Below are 25,116 nucleotides of genomic sequence, written 5' to 3'. Positions count from 1 at the left end.
GGGGGGGGGGGGGGGAGTCTTGTAATTTGCATAGAGTTATACCATGGCCAACAAAATCCCTAAATTGATTAAACCACATCAAAACTCACTTTTTCCAAAATCTCCGAAAAGGAAGAAGCAGCTCGGCGAGCCCATTACACTACCATCTTCCCTTTGCCATCCCAACATCGGTAATTGCAATGTCGTTGCTGGTAAGTTTTATTTTCAATTTTTGAAATGGATGGTGGTTTTCATAAATAGATTTTACTCCGGCAACCCACTCCATGACGAGGCTTGCTACCCAACCAACGATTGCAGCATACATTTTATCATTTGAAGTTCCCTTTTTGTTCATATTAATTTATTTTGTACTTTTCCATCTGGATATGTAATTTATTTTATACAACCTACTCCATGATGGCGTTTGATGACATTGGAAAAGCTATTTTTTTGTTTCAAATACAATTTTAACCTCTTATCTATTTCAAATTTGGATTAAAAAATAAAAAAACTGTAAGAGAAAAATCCACAGTTTAGGTTGTCAAATGGGATGTGCTTATTTTTATCTTCTTCTTCTTCTTTTTTTCCTCCTTCTTTTTGACATTTTAATTCCACCCCAATTAAATTACATTTTTAATAAATACACCACCTCAATTTGATTAATATAAACTAACTCAATTAAAAATTATATTCCATGACAATTCCATCGATTTATCTTTACCCACATTAAATTCTAGCAAATACTGAATATCCAAACCTGCCAAGCGACCTCCACACACCAAACCACCTTCCTAGCCAAGCCCTCTCCTCCATCCTTTCATGAATGTGGCCAACAAATGTGTATCGGTGGTGGATTTTTATCGTATTTTTTGGTATAAATGCATGGACTTAAAGATGAGTAGTGTAGGATTGGTTGGATTTGCTTTTTTTATCCATTTGGGTTGTATCGAATTGAAATTTGGACCATAAGAAGTATCAGAATTTATTGAGTTTTTTTCTTTGACCGTGAATGCTCGGACTAGTTTACGAGCACATCAACTAATCCCAAAGGGTCCTGTAGTTTATAATCGGGTACTCATCTCAGTGGTCCTGAGGAGACCCGAACTGGTAACTATTAGAAAGCAAACCCAAGATCTGACCACTGAGTTATCCCTCAGAATTCAGGATTTATTGAGATGGAAAAATTTCCCCGGTATTACATGGATATTTTGAAATAATTGATAACTTGTTGGATTCGAAAAAGAGTGGCCAAAAAGGAGGAAATTTTGTTAAATTTGATATAATAAATCCTTCTGGTTAAGTTTAGGAATTTGAAGTGGGGAATTGTGGATTAGTGTTGTTTAAGGCCAGATCGTCGGATAAATTTAAGATGGATGAAGCTCCATCCAATTCATTGCTCCTCCTTTTGCAAAGACGTATAAGACGGTGGATATACTAGCTATATCCAGAATTTGCAAGGATTCTTCTGCCCAAATTATTCAAGTACAACTTTATTAGGCGGCTTAATACATATGTAAATCCTTTTGAGTTTACATATTTTAAATATGTATTACATTTTATAGCTATATCTTGTGATATAACAACTCATTTGAGATTGACTTCAACCATTGACTAATATATAAAACAACGCATATTTATGATGGTAGCAGAGGCTATTTTATATTCAAATTAATCAAATTTAAAATAATACACAAAGTAATTTTTTTTTTTATTGTGGAGGACCACCAAAAACTGTCGTCAACGAAAAACCTGTGAACCGTCCACTGATGAGGGAAAAGGGCAAAAAAAATAAAATAATAATAAAATGGGTTTATGTTTGTGGTAGAATGACAAATTGTTTTATGTAAAAAGATATATTAAAATCCTATTTATGTAATTTTTACTTAAGGTATAAGAGTAAATAAGAAAATATTTAAAATTGTGGTGTACGTAACAAAATTCGTAGTGGTAATATAATTACTCTTAAACAAAAGCCTACTCACACCATCTTCATCATCCAAAAGAATATGCAAATAATATATCGGCCCAACGAAAACATTTGCTTATATTTTAAATCTAGAAAACTCAATTCTTATAACTATACAGAAAGAGGATGCAATTGCTCTGCCCACGAAGACAAGAAAGCAATAGTTATTTATACGAGCTATGAGAATGAGGGTCACCGAAATTGCAAATCTTGATTTGGATTTGAGGGGTGGGTGGGGGTAGACAGAAGAAGCAAATTTGTGTTTTTCTCTATTATTTATTTTATATAATTATTTAATTTTTTTTTTCTAAAATGAAAGGTTTGTGACAACACAGTTTGCTAAGACAAACTAATTATACCATTAATATCTTAAATTTCAAAAATGCTATTTGTTGCGCTATACAAATAGCACTTCTCCACAATTTTATGTCACGTAGGACTTTCAAATGCATGGTGTGTTTAATCCCGCTTTACAAGAAAAACAATTTCAATTAATTGGAGCATTGATATAAAAAAAAAAAAAAAAAATCAATCAATCTGGAATGACTTGGATTAGAGGGCCTAGCGGCTTTTTTTACATCTCTGCACCATATTGCAACAAGTGCAACAACAAATAATAATGATATCAATTATCACATTGTTGTAGTTTTTAAGCACGGTACGACCTTAACATTAATCTCACGCAAGGCTTTCAAAAATCAGTATAGAGGCTAAGTACTTGAACAACGAAAATTTTGGCTGAAGGAAGAAATATTAAAAAGAAAGCATGAAATAGTTTGGGAGTATTCTAGTATATTATATACGATAAAGGTCTACAAGTTTAAACTTGGTTATGTACAAATGAATATTCATCTATTTATAGCGAAGCCAGTTTGAATTTATGGGTAGGATTGATTTAATCCAACGACGTAGATTTGATCTTTAGAAATATCTATAATAAAACATTTAAATACAAGAAACCATTCCATTAAATATGACCCACAGCCTATTATTGTAAACCATATTTGCGCTAAAATTCAAATATCTAATTATTTTTAAAAAGATAAACTATTTACAGATTAGTTTACAAATCTTGTTAGCTTCCTTGTCAAATCAAATTAGTGAAGTAATTCACTAATGTACTTGTGTTATCAGAAGGTAATTGACACAAAATATCTCTACCTTTTAATGTTATTGCGCAAAATGTTCATGTTTTTCATTTTTTGACATTTTCATCCCTACCTTCCACCTTTCTTTGTTCAAAATGTCATTTTCATCCATTTTTGACGACTTTACCCTTCTATTTAAATAAAACAAAAACAAAAGAAAAGAAAAAACAATGACCTAAGGGTGTATTTGATTGTCAATATTTTTCATGAAAAATGTATTTTTTCTATCCAAATTTGTACGTTTATATTGTTTGATTGACATATTTTTCTGTGAAAAATATTTTTTTATTTTTGGTCACGTGACACATTTTCCTCAAAATCAAAGAAAATATTTTCTTTTGAGGGAGTGAGATTTTATTTTTCAGAAAATTCACTCCTCTTTTCTCTCTCATCTATCCATCAATAAAAATCGGACAAGTATAATAGTTTTTATGTTAAAAATTAAATCAATCAAACACATTTAATCAACAATTTTCATGTAAATAAAGGCATGTTTGATGGGGGAATTTTCCATGAAAATGGAAATATTCCACATTTTTCATTGTTTGATTGTAAAAATTTTCTCGACAATTCATTTTTCACCCCCCCCGCCCCCCACGTGACCCCTTTTCCTTGTTTTTGTGGAATTGTCATTCCCATGGGTTTGGTGGGAAAATGTTTTACCATCAATCTTTTTATTTTTATTTTTTTTTTGACAATGAAAACAAATTCTATCCAAAATTATAACAAATTATATCTATTTAGTTGACATTTTTTATGAAAAATAAAGCTAAACGAACGTCAAAAAATCCAAAAATTTTCAGATAAAAAATTATACTAATCGAACATATTTAATTGACAATTTCCAGTAAAACAAGTTATAGGCAATTCAATTTCTTGGAATTTGTTTTCTTTCCATCCCAAATTCCATTTTTGCAATCAAACGGACCCTAAGTTCTAGACAATTGAATTGTCTAGAATTTATTTTATTTTCATATAAATTTCTTATTTGCAATCAAATGCACCCTAATTGATTTTTAAGATTATATTTTTAACTCATTTGTACTTTTTTGAAAATTTGAAACTTTCGTTGCAATTAGTTCATACATCATCATGCTTATACGGAGCTTGCTAGTAAACAAAATGTGAGGATTTGCATCAAACGAATTAGCTATGAACGGACCGTAGATTGAGATAACTATCATGTTGATCCGACCAAAGATGTCAACACTGTATCGACTTCGATGATTGCTCTCCTTTGTTTGGTGACTCGTGAACTCTAAATCAATTATTGACTAATCAACGACTAGACAAAACTCAAAATTCAACTCCGCCAAAGTGGGAAGACCAATGGCCCTGACCACGCGAAGAAGTTTTTCTCTAATTCCGAAAAATCATGCAACCATTTTTCAGTGGAATTCTTCATGACGTGTTACAATTTTTCAGCGACGGGGTGGGTCGAAGCAATGGCAGCACTAGTAAAAATACATTTCTCTCTGGGAAAAACACGTAAGATTTTTTCGTTAAAGCTTCATCACTATATTCATTATTCATTTAATTTGAACTTAAGCCCGGGTAATGCAGAGAGAATAAAAACCTGGGCTCGTTAGCGCCGCTGGATGATGCCCAAACAATTTTTTAAACTTTTATTTGAATATAGATTGATTTTCTTACAAAAACGAAAAGGTCCACTTCACCGGAGTCATGACTGGCAACCGAAATTTACCCCTCTAGGGAGTTGAGGACAAGGAAGTGCAATTATGCTTTATTCTAAAGAAAATGGTTTAATATGTCTGAGCTTTGAATAGCTTCAGACTTCTAGAAGAATTCTAAAAACATCGAACATTTCAGTCGGGCATAAAGTCGGCCACCCACTTTACCATACTCCATTTGTCTCAAATCCCCTGGTTCTTCGTATCAAACTAAACAACAAGCCCAGGCCCGAAAGCCCTTCGTATCTAACAAAATTTCCAAGACTTCAGAGAGTAGGAGAAGTTGGTAACCCACTCCATCCCACCCCACCCCAGATAACTTCCTATATAAACTTAACACATAACAGAACTCTACCCATCAAGCACCAAACATTTCCTCATTCCACAGGCATTTTCAGTAATATATTCAATCACTTTACATTCAATGGAACATCAAAACATGGTTATGATCATAACCCTTATGCTAGTTACCTTGTTTTCAACCGGTGCCATTGCACAATCAACCGATTGCACCAATGTGCTAATTAGTATGTCACCCTGCCTCAATTACATATCCGGGAACTCATCGACTCCCTCAACCGGATGCTGCACACAGCTCACCTCTGTGGTTCAGTCCCAGCCTCAATGCTTGTGTCAGGTCCTCAATGGTGGCGGCTCCTCCTTGGGACTCAACATAAATCAGACACAGGCTATGGCCCTGCCTAAGGCTTGCAATGTCCAGACTCCCCCCGTTAGCCGGTGCAATGCTGCTGGTTCGCCTGCTGCCTCTCCTGATGCATCGCCAAATTCTCCAAACGCAAACCCTTCAGGTACACAATTTATGCGTGCTTCTGTTTTCTTATGTCGTTGACTTGAAGGAGTCGATAAATAATCTGTTTGGTTTAAATCGTGCAGATGGTGGATCAAAAACAGTGCCAACTACCGGGGATGGGGATGGTTCGTCTAATGCAACTTCCACCAAGTTGGGAGCTTCTCTGCTCTTCTTCCTTCTGTTCATAGCGTCATATATGTCCACCTGATTTTTCACAAAGCCTACGGGCCTTTCACTATATCCTATGTATACAAGTATCACACAGTTCTCTTTCTTATTTCTTAGTTGGGATTCCTCTAGAGTTGATAAGTCATTGTATTATTCATTCAACTATGACCCGTTTTGGAGGTCTATCTGATTTTGTATGGTCGAAGAGACTTTGTCACTTCTTATTATAATAAAGATGATACATCTCTTTTAGTATAACCATTAAAATATTCAAACAATCACACAGCACCGAGCCACGCCGCAGACAACTAAACAAGCAGTTGCTAAAAAATTAGCGTTATGCTACTTGTACATAAAAAAGGTACATACAATGATTATATAAAATGACGTGTCGGAAAAAGATTGGATGAAAAAGTTGACTGTATTTTAAATTGACCAATGATAGAATGACATGTGACATTATGTAACTCATTATGTACAACTTGATGTATATGTAGCAAGGTCCAAAAAATTAATATTAATTCTGAAGAAAATTATCATACAAAAATAATAAATATTTCCCAGAAAAACTTCAAAATTACACAAAAGAAGTTGAGCACTTCCCATTCATCTAAGACATGTTTGTACATGAAGCAAGTCAACATGATAACTGAAAGAGTTCTAGGAAACTGTATTACCATGATCTGGGAGACTATGAAAATATGGTTCAACACGCAAAACTAACTCTCTGCATATAATACATAGTAAATATCACATAGCTTCTTGACCCCCAGTTGGAACAATGACCACATTACACAAGGGTACAATCAACCCCTGCACCTGTTGCATCAGCAAAGCAAAAAATGTCAATGCACTTTAGTCGTGCAGGCAGATGCAAAAAATGTCTGATTTAGCAAGCGAAAATGTTGATGTGAAGATAAAGGCAAGATCATAGTGTTCTAACAACACATTGTCACAATTATGATTATGTTTGGCTGACTATAATAGCCCTCGATAAGCCGGGAAGCTAGCTGATTGGGCCATGAAAAAGAGCGTGAGGATTGGACAGTGAGCTAGAATGCAGCAGAACTTATCCTTACAATTAATTAGCTTGTATTAACGTGATAGTTTGTTATTTAATTAGTATGGGAGGGGGTGAATATGTAAACTTCACGAATACATATTATAGCTAGAATTAAAGGGCAGGTAGTCTCATTCGGAGGCAGGAAGAAATTGGGTTGTCAACTGGGAGAGAGTCAAGCGTCAAAAGATATCTTGTAGTTCCTTTACTGCCCAGCATTCACAATTATAGCTAGACCATTATCATATGTACAAATTTCAATGACCATTCATTGCTGTTCATTGTGTTCACAAATTACAAACGTACGCTGGAATTCTATCAGAGTACAAGATCTTTTTCTCCTTTACCTGGCAGTCCCCCACCTATATTCTTGTCATGTTGTGTCTGGTAGATACCATTATGGCAAAGGGGATATGTAAGAGTTCACATAGCAACATTAATTCAGTGACTTCAAGCAATAAGTTGGCAGCAAATATAGATATATACTCAACTAGGCGATGCTTACATGTAACTTTTTAATTAGGATGGATGGATGGATGGATATATGGACCAGAAAACCTTCTACAAGGAAGCTAACCCAACAAATCCAAAGCAATGTATACATACTTCTGAACAATGTTAACAAGCAACAAATATTTGATTGTTGTTCTCAAACAAGATCAACAACAATATCTTAAATAACAAACTCAACAAGAAGAAGAATGATTCCATTGAACGAAACAAGTTACATGAGTGAGACTCAAACTCGACGGGCAATCTTTAAAAATCATCAATTTATGGATCCTCTACCAGCATAGTAGCATGTCAATGGAAACTGAATTCATCCTAAAGGATCCTCTCTACCTCTTCTCACTGCTAAATTATTATCAATATCTTCAGTTACAAGTAACCAACTTCCTTGAACCTTAGTACACAACTAACTAATGCTCATACGTTACAAGAAAAATAATTCTAAAATCAAAAGCAAAGAACTGTTCAAGATTTGAGATAAAATAAGTCTCTGGATGAACAGAATGAACTATGCAGTCATTCACCAGCATACCAAATATGAAACTCTGTCAAATTAAAAATAAAATGTTTTGTTTTCCATCTTGTAATCCAAAAAGTTATAATTGATCTCCCTTAGATTATTCAAACACCACCTCAAACCTTGTCTAATGCAAACAGCTCCATCAATGCAGTTCACAATTGTCAAAAGTCAGCATCCATTTTCTTGCAATTTCTAAAAGAGATATTAATAATAAGCCTGTGTTTGATCCGGATTAAAATCAGATTGTGATTTTCTGAATTTGGAGAGATCTAATTAAATATTATGTAAAAAGGCAATCCAATAAATTTCCAACCCTCTTTTGCCATAACCCTGCAAAGGGGATCAGCAGAGAGATCTTTATAGTTGGGGTAATTTGGGGAATCAAACAACAATTTGTTGATGGGATGGAAGAAGAATTCAACATTGTCATTATTTTTCTGCCAAACAAATGTAATTTATGCTTCAGGGCCCACAAATTTGAAGCAAAAAATCACTTTTCCTCAAATAATCGGGATCAAACAGATGCTAAGTATAATTACACTCCTGATACATCCTCAGGATTAAAAAGATATACAGGCAACAACAAAGGCGGTTTAACCCTGGCTTCCCATAAATATACATTTTAAGCAGGTAGTTACTACCAAACAGAACAAGGGAAAAAGTTTAAAATATACGTTATATCATGCAATAATCCCCGGACTGCCATTTCTGGATCTCCATACCATGGACATAAATTTGTTGGACTTGAATAACAACTGAAATATTTTACTCAAAACACAGCTATTTCTGGAAGACATTTTGGCTCACCTCAACGAGATCGAGACCGCATGAATTCTTCAAGTTTATCCCACACCTCAAGTGCTGCAGCTCTGTCTTGGTGCCGTTTGTTTTTACTAATCTGTACAGAATAATAGACATGCAACTAAAAAGGAATCACAAATAATTATCCAAACCGCAGCAAATAGTGGCCAGGGCTGGACCGCGGCCAACCCTTACATAATATATAAATTTTGAAAAAAAATACAAAAAAAACAAAAAAAAAACCATGCTCAACAACAAATAAATGCTGACCGAAATGATCTTAACATTCCACTGCTTCACATTTTTTGCTGATTCCACGCTGTCATCCTCGAAACGCATGTAAAACCCAAGAACTGATGTAGAAGTCCACGTAAACATCATTAGTGAGAAAAACTTCCCTTAGTGAGAGGTATAAATTTCTATCACATCATAAGACGATTATTATGCTTGTCAGGCACATCATATTTGCTAATCTTAAGCAAATTACAAATGCTAATTAACTACAACCATGAATTACATACCAAAGTTGACTTTAATTATCAGTGTCCACATCACTCAGAATAATCAGTGTCAAAATAACAGTGTGCAACTTTCTATAAGAAATAATAATGTGACATCCCTTGACTTTTGTCTAAGACATAATTTCCTATTTAAACATGAATTACGTACCAAAGTTGAGGCAACAAAAGTTGATTCAACAATGCAATTGAAGCCCTCCAAGAAAGATAAAATAGGTTCAATCGAATGTTCCAAATCATTCTCATAGCGAGAGTATATAATCACAAAAGGCATAGTAGTGAGTGGCAAAAACCACAATGTAAATAAGATATCTGAACCAAATTCCAATTTATCTAACTCAAGTGCAAACAATAAAAATTCCTGCATAAAACTTACTCTTATTAAAGATCTCGACATGGTCCTTAAAAGGCCAGTCCTTGAACTGCCACTCCTTTCCGAGAACAAAAACTGCGACCACACGATCCCAATCCTCGCTCTTCAGCACGGATGGCTTATCCCTCACTTCGTATGCTGTCACCACCCGATCCCTACTAAACTTCTTCTGCACTGTCACGCAATCAGGCTTCCCTCCCTTTACCTGCTTCACCTTCACATCCGTGGGTATAAACACCCCATCCTCCAAAAACTCTTTCACATTATATATTGTGATCAAAGTGGAGAATGCACTGGGAACCAGAATAATTGGCACCCCTTCCCCAATCTTCCGCATCTTTGTGGTCTCTTCTCCTAATCCCATCCCCCTGCTCTCAATTCTATTCTTTGCAACAATATTATCCTTCCTCTGCAACGCCTCCATTCTTTGCCTTTCTTCATCCCGTTTCATTGCAGAAGTCAAAACGCTATAAAAATCCCGGCCCTTAGAAACCAACATGCCCTGCCTGTCTTTGATAGGCTTCTCCCTGGCCATAATTAGTTCTATCGACTTCTTCTCATTCACTAAACCATCCAGTGTAGGAAATTCATTCCCATCAAGTTCCAGATTACGATCTACATTAGCAGGAGCGACGTGGGGAATATTCGGGAAATCGAGGGGGAGGATGGAGTCAGAAGACTTAATTTTTCCGGTAAGGTAATCAAGGAGGGCTTTCCGGTCGGGAAGCGTGACAGGAGGGATCCTGAGGGCGCGTGCATTCTGCATGTAATCTACATGCTTCAGGTGGTAGTTGGTGATGAAGTAGATCAGGGTTTCAAGCGTATAACGCGAGCCGTGCTTGGAGCGGTATGCAGTCTCGATTGCAGCCGGAAAGGAGTAATCGGTGCCGAATCGGTACTCGTCATTAACCCGCACGATCTTGTCGAGGACGTTCCGAATTGTGTACTCCCGGAGAAGCGTCAGCGGGTCCATCACAGAATTGATGGTTCGATACAACGGCGTCAGAGAAATGTGGATTGAAGGTGTGTGGGGGTGTAATTATCAGGTCTTTAACAATCTATGTATGTGTACATGTGAATTGGGCATTGATTTTGAGCGGAGAAATTGAAGGCGCTGTATTTTGTGGGTTTATATGTTTTATGTATTGGCCACCCTAATGTGATTGACTGATTGGGGAGGGAGCAGAGCGGGCTGCAGGCAGCGGAGGGCGGGTTGCTGTAACTGTGTGAGCCTGATTCGTGCGATTTTAATCTAGGTCAAAGCAAAATAATAACTATTTACCACATTTTTCGTGCATCCCACAACTTTTGAACTATACGTTTTAAAAAGTTTTTATTATAATTTACTAAAAAATTTAATTTTAATTTTCACCAAATACTCAATATATGTTCGCTTAAATATAAAAGTTCAGCATTTGAAAAACGATATTGTAGGTACAAATTGAATTCGTCAAATTTTTGTTTCAAACTATGGAGAATTGAGAATGCGCCTTCAACTCTTATAATTTTCAAGGATGTCTTTTTGTTTCAACTAAGAAAGTTGAACTTCGGAGATCGACATGGTACGTACAAATCGAATACGCCAAACTATTTTGTGGGTCTTGGAGTCATGTTGAGTTTCATATCAGAATTTCAAAGATGAGTTGATTTTGGGTAAAACAACATAATAGGTACTAATTGAATTAGTCCAAACTATTCTGAGTGTCTAAATTGAGCGCTTGTATTTGAGTCCCATAGAATTTCATCTCAAAATTTTGAAAGGAGACTTGATTTCAGTTAAAAACAAAACTTCAAAGATGGTTAGATTCTGAGGAACATGTCAGCGTAAATCCAATCTTATTTTGTGTCTAAATTGAGCATGTGACTTCACGGTTGAGTTTTATAGAACAAGGAAAATGGAGTGCCAATGCAGTACAATTTGATCCAAATACTTGGCTCCTAGAGTATCGACAAAACTTTTAAATGGAAAATGCCAGATTAGTTTCAGCAGCTATGGAGTTCTTGAAATTTAGGCTTGTAAGAGAGTTTGAGAAGATGAAGCGAGACTTTCTGCTACTCTCAGCTTTTGGAAGCCTATTTGCCGATTTTAGAGAAGCGACTATCCTAATCCCAACTTGAATAGTCTGCAACTTCTTCATGAGAATGGAATCAATGCGGGACAATCCCTTAGAAACCAACATGCCCTGCCTGTCTTTGATAGGCTTCTCCCTGGCCATAATTAGTTCTATCGACTTCTTCTCATTCACTAAACCATCCAGTGTAGGAAATTCATTCCCATCAAGTTCCAGATTACGATCTACATTAGCAGGAGCGACGTGGGGAATATTCGGGAAATCGAGGGGGAGGATGGAGTCAGAAGACTTAATTTTTCCGGTAAGGTAATCAAGGAGGGCTTTCCGGTCGGGAAGCGTGACAGGAGGGATCCTGAGGGCGCGTGCATTCTGCATGTAATCTACATGCTTCAGGTGGTAGTTGGTGATGAAGTAGATTAGGGTTTCAAGCGTATAACGCGAGCCGTGCTTGGAGCGGTATGCAGTCTCGATTGCAGCCGGAAAGGAGTAGTCGGTGCCGAATCGGTACTCGTCATTGACCCGCACGATCTTGTCGAGGGCGTTCCGAATTGTGTACTCCCGGAGAAGCGTCAGCGGGTCCATCACAGAATTGATGGTTCGATACAACGGCGTCAGAGAAATGTGGATTGAAGGTGTGTGGGGGTGTAATTATCAGGTCTTTAACAATCTATGTATGTGTACATGTGAATTGGGCATTGATTTTGAGCGGAGAAATTGAAGGCGCTGTATTTTGTGGGTTTATATGTTTTATGTATTGGCCACCCTAATGTGATTGACTGATTGGGGAGGGAGCAGAGCGGGCTGCAGGCAGCGGAGGGCGGGTTGCTGTAACTGTATGAGCCTGATTCGTGCGATTTTAATCTAGGTCAAAGCAAAATAATAACTATTTACCACATTTTTCGTGCATCCCACAACTTTTGAACTATACGTTTTAAAAATTTTTATTATAATTTACTAAAAAATTTAATTTTAATTTTCACCAAATACTCAATATATGTTCGCTTAAATATAAAAGTTCAGCATTTGAAAAACGATATTGTAGGTACAAATTGAATTCGTCAAATTTTTGTTTCAAACTATGGAGAATTGAGAATGCGCCTTCAACTCTTATAATTTTCAAGGATGTCTTTTTGTTTCAACTAAGAAAGTTGAACTTCGGAGATCGACATGGTAGGTACAAATCGAATACGCCAAACTATTTTGTGGGTCTTGGAGTCATGTTGAGTTTCATATCAGAATTTCAAAGATGAGTTGATTTTGGGTAAAACAACATAATAGGTACTAATTGAATTAGTCCAAACTATTCTGAGTGTCTAAATTGAGCGCTTGTATTTGAGTCCCATAGAATTTCATCTCAAAATTTTGAAAGGAGACTTGATTTCAGTTAAAAACAAAACTTCAAAGATGGTTAGATTCTGAGGAACATGTCAGCGTAAATCCAATCTTATTTTGTGTCTAAATTGAGCATGTGACTTCACGGTTGAGTTTTATAGAACAAGGAAAATGGAGTGCCAATGCAGTACAATTTGATCCAAATACTTGGCTCCTAGAGTATCGACAAAACTTTTAAATGGAAAATGCCAGATTAGTTTCAGCAGCTATGGAGTTCTTGAAATTTAGGCTTGTAAGAGAGTTTGAGAAGATGAAGCGAGACTTTCTGCTACTCTCAGCTTTTGGAAGCCTATTTGCCGATTTTAGAGAAGCGACTATCCTAATCCCAACTTGAATAGTCTGCAACTTCTTCATGAGAATGGAATCAATGCGGGACAATCCACCAAATTAAATGAACTAAAAAGGAAACCATTCGTCAAAGTAGCAGTGAACTCATGATTGTCTAATAGAGTAGTGATTCTTCTAATACATTGGACAATCAATAAATACAAAATAAGAATCAAGCATTAGCTTTAGGCATCATTTCTTAAAATTCAATACCCAATTGCATGGTGCCTCCAAAAACTCCTTTGCCACTTCATTAACAACATAACAACCCGACCCACAGTCCTCAAGCTCGACCCAGATAGCACAGGTAAAGTGTCAGTATCCTCTGTAACGAGCCTCCAAAACCCCGACCGCAGCTTAACTCTGCTAATAACACAACAGAGAGAAGGGATGATACCTGTGTGTTCCTCGATTGCCTCCCCCTGCATCTTCAAAGGTAGCCTCAAATTTGCTTGAGCATTGTTAATCTGTATTCACAAAGATGCAACTTAAAAGCATATCATTTTGCGTCTTAGAGAAGACGAGAATTTTATATCTATAAAAACAGAATGGATTTTTTTATTAAAAAAAAGGAAAGAAGAAAAGGTAACTTGCCTGCACGTCCTATAAGTGGTTCCCAAGTCTTAGCTCTGGACTTTAGTAAGATCCTCCTAAGAGCATGTTTGGCATTGAGAAAATGTATCTTAAAAGTGACCTTTTTGTGAAAGTATGTCCATGTGTACAAATGTTTTCACAAAAAAGTAACTTTCAAGCCCATCCAAACATGCTCTTGTCAAACTATGAAAATGAAACTTAAAAATTTGGCATCCCAAATGAGAAGTACAACAGTTCATTTCTAATAAATCAAGCGTTGAATAGAATAAGGTGTTCAAGATCGAACACGAAAAAATATATTCCAAAATCAGCAGGTTTTACTCACAGCACACGCTGGTTTAATTATCGTTTCAATTGATGAAATAATAGTATCTCCTGAAAATACAATACACAAGTTATGAAAGGTAACAGATTTATTGCCTAACCACTACAATTTAGGCAACTGTTCAACATTTCTCTTACATGATTACATATCACTCAACGATAGTGACCTGACAGAGACACGTGGAACATGTGCATCAGCTCGAATACATCTTTATTTGTAACCCTTACCTCAGACTGTCGCATTCGTATCTCATCCAAATCGCGAGATAAAAGTTTAATTAGACTGTTTCCAACCTTGCTAGATTATGAACAATTGTCACTGGATGCTGCATTTCGAGCCAGGGCTTCCCAAGAAGAATTCACACAAGAAACTTTTTCTTCAAGTTCTTGTGGATCATTCATCCTGCTCTTTTCACTAGAATTGTCAGTTTCAGTGGGATCGATAACTTTCCTCTGAACTTCTTGGTCACGTCCCACATCAAGGACAGCCTCCTGATTCAAGTCCGGGTTCAATCTCATGGTACTTTCACAACTACCTTCAATAGTTAAAAAAGATGCAGGATCTTGATTGTCCATGCTATTCCCATTAGCAGCCCGTGTAGAAATGGCAAGAGAAGAACCAAAAGCTGGTTCCACACCACTAACTTCAACGTTTTCCTCAGTACAAGAGACCGCCAAGTCATATTTGTTATTGGTTTCCTTAAAAGGTAAGGAAGATATATTACCGTTAACGAGAGCGACTTCTGCATCAGCAGCAGCAACAGAATCAGAGGGAAGTTCTACAGATGAATGAAGTTCAATTTCATTGTCAAGTGCACTAAACCGATCGGCAGAACTCTGTTCTCCATTGACTTTCTCTGTAGTACTCTGTGCACATGTTTCAATACAACCATCTTTTACATTTACTTCAGGGACGGCAGCCTCATCAGAAAACTCGACTGTGGAGCTTCTATCAATCTGAATTCTAGCATCTTCTACTTCCAAATAAACCTTTGAAGCAGCTTCTACCTTGCTTTCGTTCTCAACCACATTGTGATCATCCCATCCTGGCTTGGATTGCATGGTGCACTTATCAGTACAGCAAATACCAGAAACAGAGACAGGGTTCATATTTTCAGCAGCCGCCTCAGCCATTTTTGAAGTTTCGCCTGAAGGATCAACAATGGATTCCAGACAAGGAACTTTAGAACTTATTTTGCACTCATGATCCATGACGGCCGCCTCAGAAGATTCAGAATTATCCTTGAGAGGAAGTTCTAGCAAGGGATTTTCCATCTCAGAGAAGTGTGGACTTCTAGACGAGTTAGATGGGCACTTCAAGCTAGCCGGGGAATCTTTTAGCTTTTCCTCCGTCTCAGACTTGATTACAGTCCCTACCTTGCTGGTGTCAGATTTATGAGTAGCATCTGATGCACTAGGCGCGCTATTATCATTTGAAGGAATAACTGATGCTGGGGAATCGGAATCCATGGCATCAACTTTTTCATGAATCTTTCTCTCTTCACAAACCCCAGGATCATCACTAACCTGTATATTATGCTCCATAGTAGAATCAATATAAGATTTCTCTACCAAAACATTCGACTGATGTTGATTCTCTTCTGATTTAACATCCTTAATACCTACTCCAGAAAATGTAGGAAGGTCACACAACAGATATAGATTCAGAGATAAAGATAGCGCAATAGATATACTAGAAAAAAGAAACAAAATTCAAGTCTAATGGTTCAAACTTCTTTTTGTTCAATATAAAAATGAAAAAGACACTCGTAGAACAGGGTAAAACAATCATGTTACCATCTGAAATTTCTCGCTTCAATAACTGCTTCTGCAACATATCTGTCCCTGGAAAGACCAACATATTCAGGGACTTCATTTCTTTCTTGTGTGCGTCCTCAAGTTGATGGAAACCAAACACTATAGTCCATGTGCTCATATGCTCTGATATGGCAGGGATAATCAATTTCTCGACTTTAAGAGAGCATAGAGTCTGGAGTTACAGCAGCTGTAAGTTAATCACTAGTCCAAAACAACGTAATACGGAAAATAGGACTTCCATTTCCAAAAAGGAGATTTTCAGGACTTTACAGCAGATAAATTAACTGTTTATGATAAAATAAACAGTATTAAAGTTTCAGCGACAGTATAACGTTCAAGAGTTAATAGATGACAGTGACCAGAAAGAAAGAAGTGATGCTTCGGGCTTGGGCATAACAGTCATCCAGAAAGCATAAACTGATGCATACTTGACAGGTGAAGGTAGTAACACAATGCACATTCTTACCGATTCAATAGCAGACAAAAGCCGCCGGCACATTCCTTGGCGCCTGTAGATCTCGCGCGTCCCAATAAATGGCATCTCAGCAAGACAGTTCCCATGGATCCTAATTATATAAATAATATTTACAGTAATCAAAATTATTTCTCTTGAAGGTCAATAAACTTCAACAAGCAACCATGCCAACGGTAAACAATCTACATCGACAAGATTATAAATAAGAAAACCCAACAAAGCACATCTAAACGAAGAATTATTAACTTACCCAATGGTGAAGACAAAACATACAAGTAACGAAGAAATTCATCCTACATATAATCCATGGACGTGCAAATGGATGACAAGAATTGGATATGAAAAGGTAAAACTAGACAAATTAAATCCAGAAAATGTCATATTTCCCATTGAACGTAACTAAGGTTGATGATTCGAAAAATATATACCTTTAGGAAGAAACATGGAGTAAATCGACTCTTTTTTCTTTTAGAAGTTGACACCGTTCTTCTCATTTCTTTATGGAAGTCTAATTCCCTAGAGCTAGTTCACAAATTCAATAGCTTGTCATGAACTTGAGGCACTTAGCTCTGTTAATTGCACCTTGATGCCTAGCTAGTCAGCTTCTCTACACATAGAGAAAGTGTTTGGTAGTGGTATGGTTGTGTAGACTGCAACTCTAGGCACAGAAGTAGCATGTTTTAAATGAGAACTTGTACCGCAGTCCCAGATTTTTTTTCTCTCCATCATTTTTATATTTTTTTTCTAATTGAAGCTCCTTTGTCTGTATATCCTCCACCTCTCCAAATGGATGGTGGAGTTTAACTTAATCCAATGATTGAGAACATACTCTAAACTTCCCCACCTCACTAGCTGACCAATATCTTTCCTGTGTAGCTATTTTAGATATTTATGTGGAAATATCTGGATAAACTCCTATAATGCCAGAGTCTATTTGCATCCGGGTGTGACAAGCCATTCAACATCAGATTAGAAATAAATAATCCAAAAACTCACAATAGTATTTTTTATCATTACCTAGACAAGGTAGGTTGGTTTTAACCGTTTCATTAATCCATAAGCTGCAAAATATGCATTCAAAAATGAAATCTGAAAAACCCAATATGGCATGAAAATTATCGAAGAAAGCAATGCCAAGAAGATTTTTTAAGTCATGTCTGCACAAAGTAATAAAAAATGTTATTCATCTCATTAAATAATTTATCTTGTATTTCTGCTTCAGGAATATTCGGCTACAGACAGAACCCTTTATTTCATACACGCCAAAAGCAAAGTGCTGGAAAAGGATATAGATGATGTAATATCATTTAATTCACATTAGAGATTAACAAATCCAGAATGCAACTTGAATCTCACACTGCTGCAGAAAACTGAGTAAGCTCATGGCCATGATTTATGTTCGTTGTCAAAGTCACAAATCCTTTTACCTGACAGATGCAGCAGAAACTATTTCATCACCTCGCTCCAAAATTGCCGTATAGAAGCCATGAAAATCCATACGATTAAAGTTTGATCTAAAAGAAAAGAGGCACACAATCGTGAGTAGAATTATTCTAGAAGACCAATATATGACTATGAACGCAAGAATACAGGGGAAGTCATCACATGTAAAAAGCAAGAGTAGAAAATGACAAAAAATGAACACCAAGAAGTAACTGAGTTATTGATATATGACCAAAAAATATTAGAAGACAGTTAGAGGATGACAAAATATTGTAATATTTATGTATACTAGCAAACCTATGCAGTTATATGCACATCAACAAATATAAAGTAAAAGGAGAGAAAAATATGATTGCTTGCCTTTCATGCTCAAACACGGTACAATTCTAAGAATCACATCCACAAGATGATGGCTTCACAGATACTTGAAATATATGCTTGATTTGCATAAACACCAGAAGAAAATATTTGTTCAACAAATAGAAAAACTAAAATCTAGGTGTAAAACTAAATAGAGCAAATGGAATTTTTTAATCCCAAACCACATTATGATTACAAAATATCTGCTCTAGTGTGATCAGTATCTGCTTACCCACAACTATAGACAACATTACGAATTATATTGATGCCACTCCTCCTGTCAATGATGGGCAAAAAACACTCATCCATAATCGATAACGCAACAGCTAGCTTAGAATTGCATTCCACCCTTTGAGGAAATCCACGGTGCAAGGTATCAGAAACATCTGTTCGCTGAATAAGAGACCATGAAAATCCTGCTTCCAGTTCATGTTTGATTCCAACAATCTTTTGCAAATGATCATAGAGCTAACCAAAAAAGTAAAAAAAAAGGAATGTGAGAAAAGTTTCTCCTGAAGCTAAAAAAGATTCAATAAGGAGGGAACCATACTTCGAAAACTGAATTTGATTTTTTTTCAAATCCATAAAATAGGTTGCTATCGATATGAAAATCTCTTTTGCTCATTTGGACGGCTTTCATATTTATGGTTTGTGAACAAAGAAATAAACATTATATTTGATTAAACTTTTCCTCTCATTTGGTAGGAATAAGATTTGTTTTTCATTTTTTAGTTCGAGAAGAAGTAGGAAATTTTTGAGGCATAATGTTTATTATTCCTGTGTTCTTTACTTTACAGATTTGCTCATCAGAATTATAAATAGGGAATTGAAAGCATGTGATAAATAAGAAAAAAAAAATTGTCAAATTCCACGATTATTAATTACTATGCAGTCAACTATACACATCTTTCTTTTTTCTTTTTTTCTTTTTTTTCCTTTTTTTGGTAAATGAAGAAAAAAATTAGCAGGTGCTTGCATCAAAAGACGTGGTAAAAAGGAAATATTAACTACTACATTTTCTTCTATTTGTGAGTTTTTCCCTTTCCATTCATTTACTTCATTTATCTATTCGCTTCATTGGACCGTGAAACGTGGGCCTTCAGCAGAATGTCAAAATGCACAAGGTCCCTCTATGCACCCTCTGCACATGATGAAAAGCATGCTCAAACACTACATCTCACAACAAGCACATTTAGAAAAATAAGCAAGGAATGTTTTTGAGTTATTGACAAGAGAGGACGACAAATCCTTTCTCAAATTTCCTTCTGTATATTTTGAGACATGATTTTAAATTGTTCATCTAGGCCACAAAGGCTTTCAGGACACAAACTAAGCACGACAATCCCACTTCTACAAGGATCCCACCCAAAAAGCAGGAGAAAGAACCAGTTAGATGACTGTAGCCAAGATGTAATTGACAATTACTAGAAAGTAAATTACACTAGTAATACCCAAATTCTTCTCTGCATTAGTCCCAAAAAGGAAACAAAAGCTTATACCTCTTGGCACTTATTGCCACAAAAAGAATGAGATTCACCGTGTGAACTCACAGGCACAGCATGCACCAGCTCACTGCATGATTTGTGATCTTAAAAACACAAAAAGTAAGTTCAATTGATTTGCTTCAAATACCAAAAAGAAAAACAGAGGAAGAGGTGGGATGTGGCCACACATAGAAAGCTTCAAAAACACAAAGATGATTACATTTCTTTTCACAGAGGATGCATCTGATAAGCTCGACAGTCCTTTCATTTTCTTCAGCAACATTTCCACTAACATCCCCACAAAATTTGCATGTACACTTGGGGCAGTGCCAATCACCTGGGGGGAGCGCCTGCAGGGAGTGAGAGAAAAGATATAGTACATGAACTATTTGAAAAATGTAAGTTGCAGCAAACATGAAAAAAAGTGTACAAGTTTCATGGGACTAATTATATATCCTATAGCTGATAAAATCTGCTTTTCCAACAAAATAATCTTAATTATAATTTCCCATTCCCCTGATGTCCCCTCCCTCCCTCCCCTTGGAAAAAATAGGGCTCCAACAATATCTTCAAGTAGAATATTTGCTAAAGTAACAGCAGATATTATAATGCTTTTGTAATAGCAAAATGTCAAAGAGCAGAAAACCAGAGCTGCAGTTTCTATGCATGGACAAGAGTTACAATTCCGCGCATGTGTAGCTTAGTATGTTCTGGGGGGTGAAAGGATCCACAAGAATAGACATCAAGTAACATCGATGTGTTCCTGGCAATTGCCTATTTGACACACGTTTAATAAATGAAGTAACATGTACACGAGAAATAATATTCTTGTACAAATAAAGATGAATCGTGTAACTAACAATAAATTGGGCATTACAATAGGATAAACAATAAGACTCAAAGTAATTCCATGTTAATGATGTAATAAACATGAAGGGAAAAAAAAATCCACAAAGGTCTTACATGAGATATCTAAAACAAACCTGTATTCCCAAACAGCTCTGGTGGAAAGTTGATGGACAACTATCACAACAGATCAAATCCCCTCCATCACCACAAAGACCACATGTATCATCATCTGGATCATCACCATCAACATCTACAATGTGAAAATCTTTGCGCACGGACTCCTCTTGCCTATTCCAGGCATCTATTTGGCACTGCAAAAGAGAGGCCCCAGACTCCAAAAGTATGTTCTGAAATGGCTGACGCAACTTGCTGCCAGCATGGAGCTCAAACTTTGAAACTGTAAGGATTTTACTACAGCATCCGCAGTGGATCCCATCCCTTGTGATCCAGCCTTCTAACATCACACGTGTCCGTCTACGATTCATATATTGTACCTTTTCACTTAACTGTGCAATACCAGAGTCGATCAACCAAGCCAACACAGTTCTTTTTCCAGCATAAGTAACATAACCATCAGATTCCGAGTTTTGTCCTCTGTTAGAGCTGCGAACAAGCAGAGTGCATCTCCCAATTATCTTACTTGTTCTACCTTGTATACCTTTACAATTTGTTTTATTGGAAGTTTTTTCAAATCTGTCTTTCTTGGGCTTCCTTCTGGGTAAATCATCACATGAATCATCCCCCTTCTCAAAAGTATGTTCTGAAATGGCTGACGCAACTTGCTGCCAGCATGGAGCTCAAACTTTGAAACTGTAAGGATTTTACTACAGCATCCGCAGTGGATCCCATCCCTTGTGATCCAGCCTTCTAACATCACACGTGTCCGTCTACGATTCATATACTGTACCTTTTCACTTAACTGTGCAATACCAGAGTCGATCAACCAAGCCAACACAGTTCTTTTTCCAGCATAAGTAACATAACCATCAGATTCCGAGTTTTGTCCTCTGTTAGAGCTGCGAACAAGCAGAGTGCATCTCCCAATTATCTTACTTGTTCTACCTTGTATACCTTTACAATTTGTTTTATTGGAAGTTTTTTCAAATCTGTCTTTCTTGGGCTTCCTTCTGGGTAAATCATCACATGAATCATCCCCCTTCTCTTCTTCCACTTCATCATTCTGATCACTGTCTGAGCTCTCTGCAGTCTCTTTCACATCAGATTTCTTAGCACTCTTATTAGTGCGATCTTCTTTTCTCTTCCTTTTCATTTCTTTCTCAATCTTCTTTTTAGTTTGTCTTGTAAGCTTATTTATTAGATCTTCAGATAAAGAAGCAAACAAGGAAGAGCCAACATCAGATTTACTTTTCTCATTGTCTTCATCCAACTGTTTCTTGAGCGCATCATAAGCCTTAATTATTGACCAGTAGGCTGTTCCACTCGGGTTAATGTAGACAGCATCCAGGTAGTCTCTGTTCCGCCGAGGTCTATAATCAATTGTCCAGCCAGCATCAACTAGCATTTCCCTTATCTTCTCACGCAGCATTTGCTTTTCTGTGCTCCCACCACGCTTCATTTTCTCTTCTTTCCCTTTAGATGGTGTGGCTTTTTGGGGAGGGGGAGTTCTTTCTTCCTTCTTCTTCACCATCTTCTTTGAGCTTCCAGCATGCGGATCTGGCTGCTCCAGTTCGACCGATGTATCAATCTCAACCTGTGAATCTCTATCTTTTTTCCCTTTGCTCATAAATGGTTTTGCCGTTTCCAGTTGCAGGTCCAATTTCTCCTTCTCAACCCTTTTCTCTTTGTCAACAAATAAACCATTTTTATGTTGTTTTGAAGTCGAACAAAATGATCTTCCCAATAAATCCTCCTCAACAACATTTCCAGACCTAGAATCCTTTCTTTGTTTAACTTCATGAGGTTCATAATTCTTATGCTGAGAAGGCAAATCCATCTTTTTCTTCTTATTCACCATAACCTTCAACACTCCATTCTTCCCCTGCAGCCTAATTGGCTCATCCACCACCCCCTGATATTTTGACCTTAACGATGAAATTGTCATATGTCCTTCGTCCTCCTCCAACTTAAGCCCCTTACTCCTTCCACCACTGTACTCAAATCCTTTACTCTTCCCAGAAATAGAACTGCCAAAATATGAACCATGACTCCGCTTATCCACCATCACATTCCGACTTGACGACACTCCCCCAACTTCCTTCAAATCCCCACCACTACTTCGCCCAGCCATCTTAAACCTGTCCTGAACATACTCATTCCTCATCTTCTTCCCATCAAACTCTTCGTAATCATCATACTCATCAAACTCAAACAAATCCAACCTATTTCTTTTCCTCTCACCACTACTCTCCATCCCGCCACTGTTCCTATAATACTCTCTGTCTTCCAGCCCCCTCTTCCTACCCTCCAACGTACCATTCCGAAATTTCTTTTCATTCACTTTTCTTCTCATAAATTCTAATGACTGGTTCTCATCACTCGAACCCGAATCACTGACAACTAATCTAGGCCTCTCTTTTTCTTTACTATAATTCAAACCCACCAATCCACCTAAATTGTTATTTTCAATTTTCTTTTTAATAATTAAACACCCTGATGAACTTTTCTTCTTTAACACAGCTCCTGATCCCAGAGTCCCGTCCATTTTTACACATAAACTACGTTAGAATCCCTTGTATTCCAAAATTCAACTTAAATTCACCATTACGTTAACAAAAAACGCATCAAAGCCAGTAATTCTCAGTCCGCTAATCAAAAACCGTCAGATCTGATTAAAAACCCGAAGAACTGCCCACAGAATCCTTTAAAACATTAACCTCAAAATTACAGCAAAATCGGGGAAGAGAAAAGTCAATCACAATCAAAAAATTCAGAAAATATTTACCTCGTCGAAGAGAAGTGTGCAATTGTACAATCGGAGATCAACCGAGTGAGATTTCAATTAGGTAACGTAATTTTTAGGCAAACGAGAGGAAAATAGAACTGGGATTGGCTTTCTGCGTTTATATATGTAGCATTGGAAAATAAAACATGAAAAAAGAAAAATATAAATTTTAACACTATTTATTAAATATATTTATTTATATATTTTTTCATAAAATAATTTTATGCATAAATTATTATTTTTTCCTTACTGTTAATCATATATTTTTCAAAAATCATTTTTCACAAAATTACATATCAAAAAATCAATATTTTCAACAGTTCAACATAATTTTAAATTTCTAAATAAGCTGAAAAATCTAATGGTTCGTGCGCTATACATTTTAAATAAAATAATGATATTTGAAATCACTTTCTATTGCGGTCGTCCTACATGGCATACATGTGAGGATTAGTGATATGTTGCATAAAAGGAATAAAAAAATATTACATTTATGTATCAAATCACTAATCGTCACATGTATGCCACACAGGACGATTAAGATAGTGAACGATTGCAAATAACATAAATTTTTTAAATAACATCTTAAAAAATTAAAAATAGTTGATAGATGATAAAAATATTAGTTATACTAATACCTAATATCTATCTGGGAGATTTTTCTATTTGGCTTATCACTATTCCTTTTTGTTGAAAGGTCTATATTACTATTAATGAAATGATTCTTTTTATATTACAACATATATCCTAATCTTTTAAACATTTTATCTTCTATTTTGAATATTCGAATATAAATTCATTCTATGATCTAATAAATAAGAATAATCTACAACATATATTTCATATTTCCTAATTAAAATACTATATTTTTCAAATGGTAAATTTACATTTTCTAATTGAAAAATAATATTCTTTATTTTTTCTAACATCCTTTCTAATAAATTATCTAATCTTTCAAATGTATATCGTGACATTTATTCATACAAATAATCATCGTTTAATCCCAACGATTCTTTAAGATCTTAAGAAGATTCATTCTAATTTTAGCAAAAGTTTAATAATTTTACCTTGGATTTGATTTGGACTTTTATTCTTAGAGTCGAGTGACCTTCGAGCTCTGAATTTATAAACTGCTTCCTTCAACGGTCTCTTGCCTTCACAGAATTGTTACTATTTCAACTACTTGCTCAAACTATATCAACTTCTAAAGAATAAAATTTTAGACTTCTATTAAAAAAAATTTTCTTTTTGCTAAAATAAGAAGGAAACTTTTTATCAGATCCTTCAAGAATTTATGGGAGTAAAGATTTAGAAACTCATATTCATATCAAAATATTTGAGTTTTTATTTCTTGCAGAATTTATACAAAACTTCTATTTGGTGCAAAGGGATTTCCAGAAAAACTTTCAAACTGGGAATGATTTTTAAGAGTAACTATTGCTTACAACTTGAGATTTCAAGATAAGATGATCTTTATCTATGACAATGTCTCTATTTATACAAATTTATGAGACTCAATTACTTCATTGAG

General features: G+C 36.0%; 3 protein-coding genes across 5 annotated transcripts; 1 reads left to right on the top strand and 2 right to left on the bottom strand.

The window, feature by feature from the left end:
• The first annotated feature begins 5,127 nt into the window (after positions 1–5,127).
• Positions 5,128–6,015, top strand: LOC111396629 (non-specific lipid-transfer protein-like protein At2g13820). Its single transcript, XM_023023052.1, has 2 exons — positions 5,128–5,593; positions 5,679–6,015. The coding sequence occupies exons 1-2, from the start codon at positions 5,209–5,211 to the stop codon at positions 5,801–5,803; spliced, it is 510 nt and encodes a 169-aa protein (XP_022878820.1). The 5' UTR covers positions 5,128–5,208; the 3' UTR covers positions 5,804–6,015.
• Positions 6,016–6,302: 287 nt separating this feature from the next.
• On the bottom strand, positions 6,303–12,444 carry LOC111396627 (protein CDC73 homolog). Of its 2 annotated transcripts, XM_023023051.1 has the most exons (5): positions 11,720–12,444; positions 9,549–10,038; positions 8,925–9,007; positions 8,661–8,751; positions 6,303–6,582 (listed from the first exon to the last, which is right to left on the bottom strand). In XM_023023051.1, exons 1-4 carry the CDS (start codon positions 12,197–12,199, stop codon positions 8,662–8,664), a joined length of 1,143 nt encoding a protein of 380 aa, XP_022878819.1. In that variant the 5' UTR covers positions 12,200–12,444; the 3' UTR covers positions 6,303–6,582; position 8,661. The 2 variants fall into 2 exon arrangements, with proteins under 2 accessions (XP_022878819.1, XP_022878818.1); XM_023023050.1 differs by lacking the exon at positions 11,720–12,444 and having other exon boundaries at positions 9,549–10,771.
• Positions 12,445–14,191: 1,747 nt separating this feature from the next.
• LOC111396626 lies at positions 14,192–23,725 on the bottom strand. 2 transcript variants are annotated; one of them, XM_023023048.1, is made up of 10 exons: positions 23,586–23,725; positions 21,441–23,488; positions 20,818–21,027; positions 20,055–20,184; positions 19,850–19,938; positions 18,583–18,818; positions 17,975–18,061; positions 16,539–16,638; positions 16,052–16,244; positions 14,192–15,876 (listed from the first exon to the last, which is right to left on the bottom strand). In XM_023023048.1, the coding sequence occupies exons 2-10, from the start codon at positions 23,343–23,345 to the stop codon at positions 14,558–14,560; spliced, it is 4,269 nt and encodes a 1,422-aa protein (XP_022878816.1). In that variant the 5' UTR covers positions 23,346–23,488; positions 23,586–23,725; the 3' UTR covers positions 14,192–14,557. The 2 variants fall into 2 exon arrangements, with proteins under 2 accessions (XP_022878816.1, XP_022878817.1); XM_023023049.1 differs by having other exon boundaries at positions 21,441–23,502; positions 23,586–23,709.
• Positions 23,726–25,116: the final 1,391 nt, after the last annotated feature.

The sequence above is a fragment of the Olea europaea genome, chromosome 7, assembly GCF_002742605.1.
Source record: "Olea europaea var. sylvestris chromosome 7, O_europaea_v1, whole genome shotgun sequence".
NCBI lineage: Eukaryota > Viridiplantae > Streptophyta > Magnoliopsida > Lamiales > Oleaceae > Olea > Olea europaea.
Note: the sequence above shows the minus strand (reverse complement) of the source record. Positions and strands in the feature narration are given on the sequence as shown.

Excerpts from the sequence above, each read along its gene's own strand:
- LOC111396627 (XM_023023051.1), bottom strand. The coding sequence starts at position 12,199 with ATGGACCCGCTGACGCTTCTCCGGGAGTACACAATTCGGAACGCCCTC. Across the intron at positions 9,008-9,548 it reads TGTCGAGATCTTTAATAAGA|TTCTTGGGTTTTACATGCGT; the intron begins GTAAGTTTTATG and ends CTTCTACATCAG. Across the intron at positions 8,752-8,924 it reads GGAATGTTAAGATCATTTCG|ATTAGTAAAAACAAACGGCA; the intron begins GTCAGCATTTAT and ends TATTCTGTACAG.
- LOC111396626 (XM_023023048.1), bottom strand. The coding sequence starts at position 23,345 with ATGGACGGGACTCTGGGATCAGGAGCTGTGTTAAAGAAGAAAAGTTCA. Across the intron at positions 21,028-21,440 it reads TGCGTCAGCCATTTCAGAAC|ATACTTTTGGAGTCTGGGGC; the intron begins ATACTTTTGAGA and ends CCATTTCAGAAC. Across the intron at positions 16,639-17,974 it reads GTTTCTGCTGCATCTGTCAG|GATCCATGGGAACTGTCTTG; the intron begins GTAAAAGGATTT and ends TTATATAATTAG.
- LOC111396629 (XM_023023052.1), top strand. The coding sequence starts at position 5,209 with ATGGAACATCAAAACATGGTTATGATCATAACCCTTATGCTAGTTACC. Across the intron at positions 5,594-5,678 it reads TCCAAACGCAAACCCTTCAG|ATGGTGGATCAAAAACAGTG; the intron begins GTACACAATTTA and ends TAAATCGTGCAG.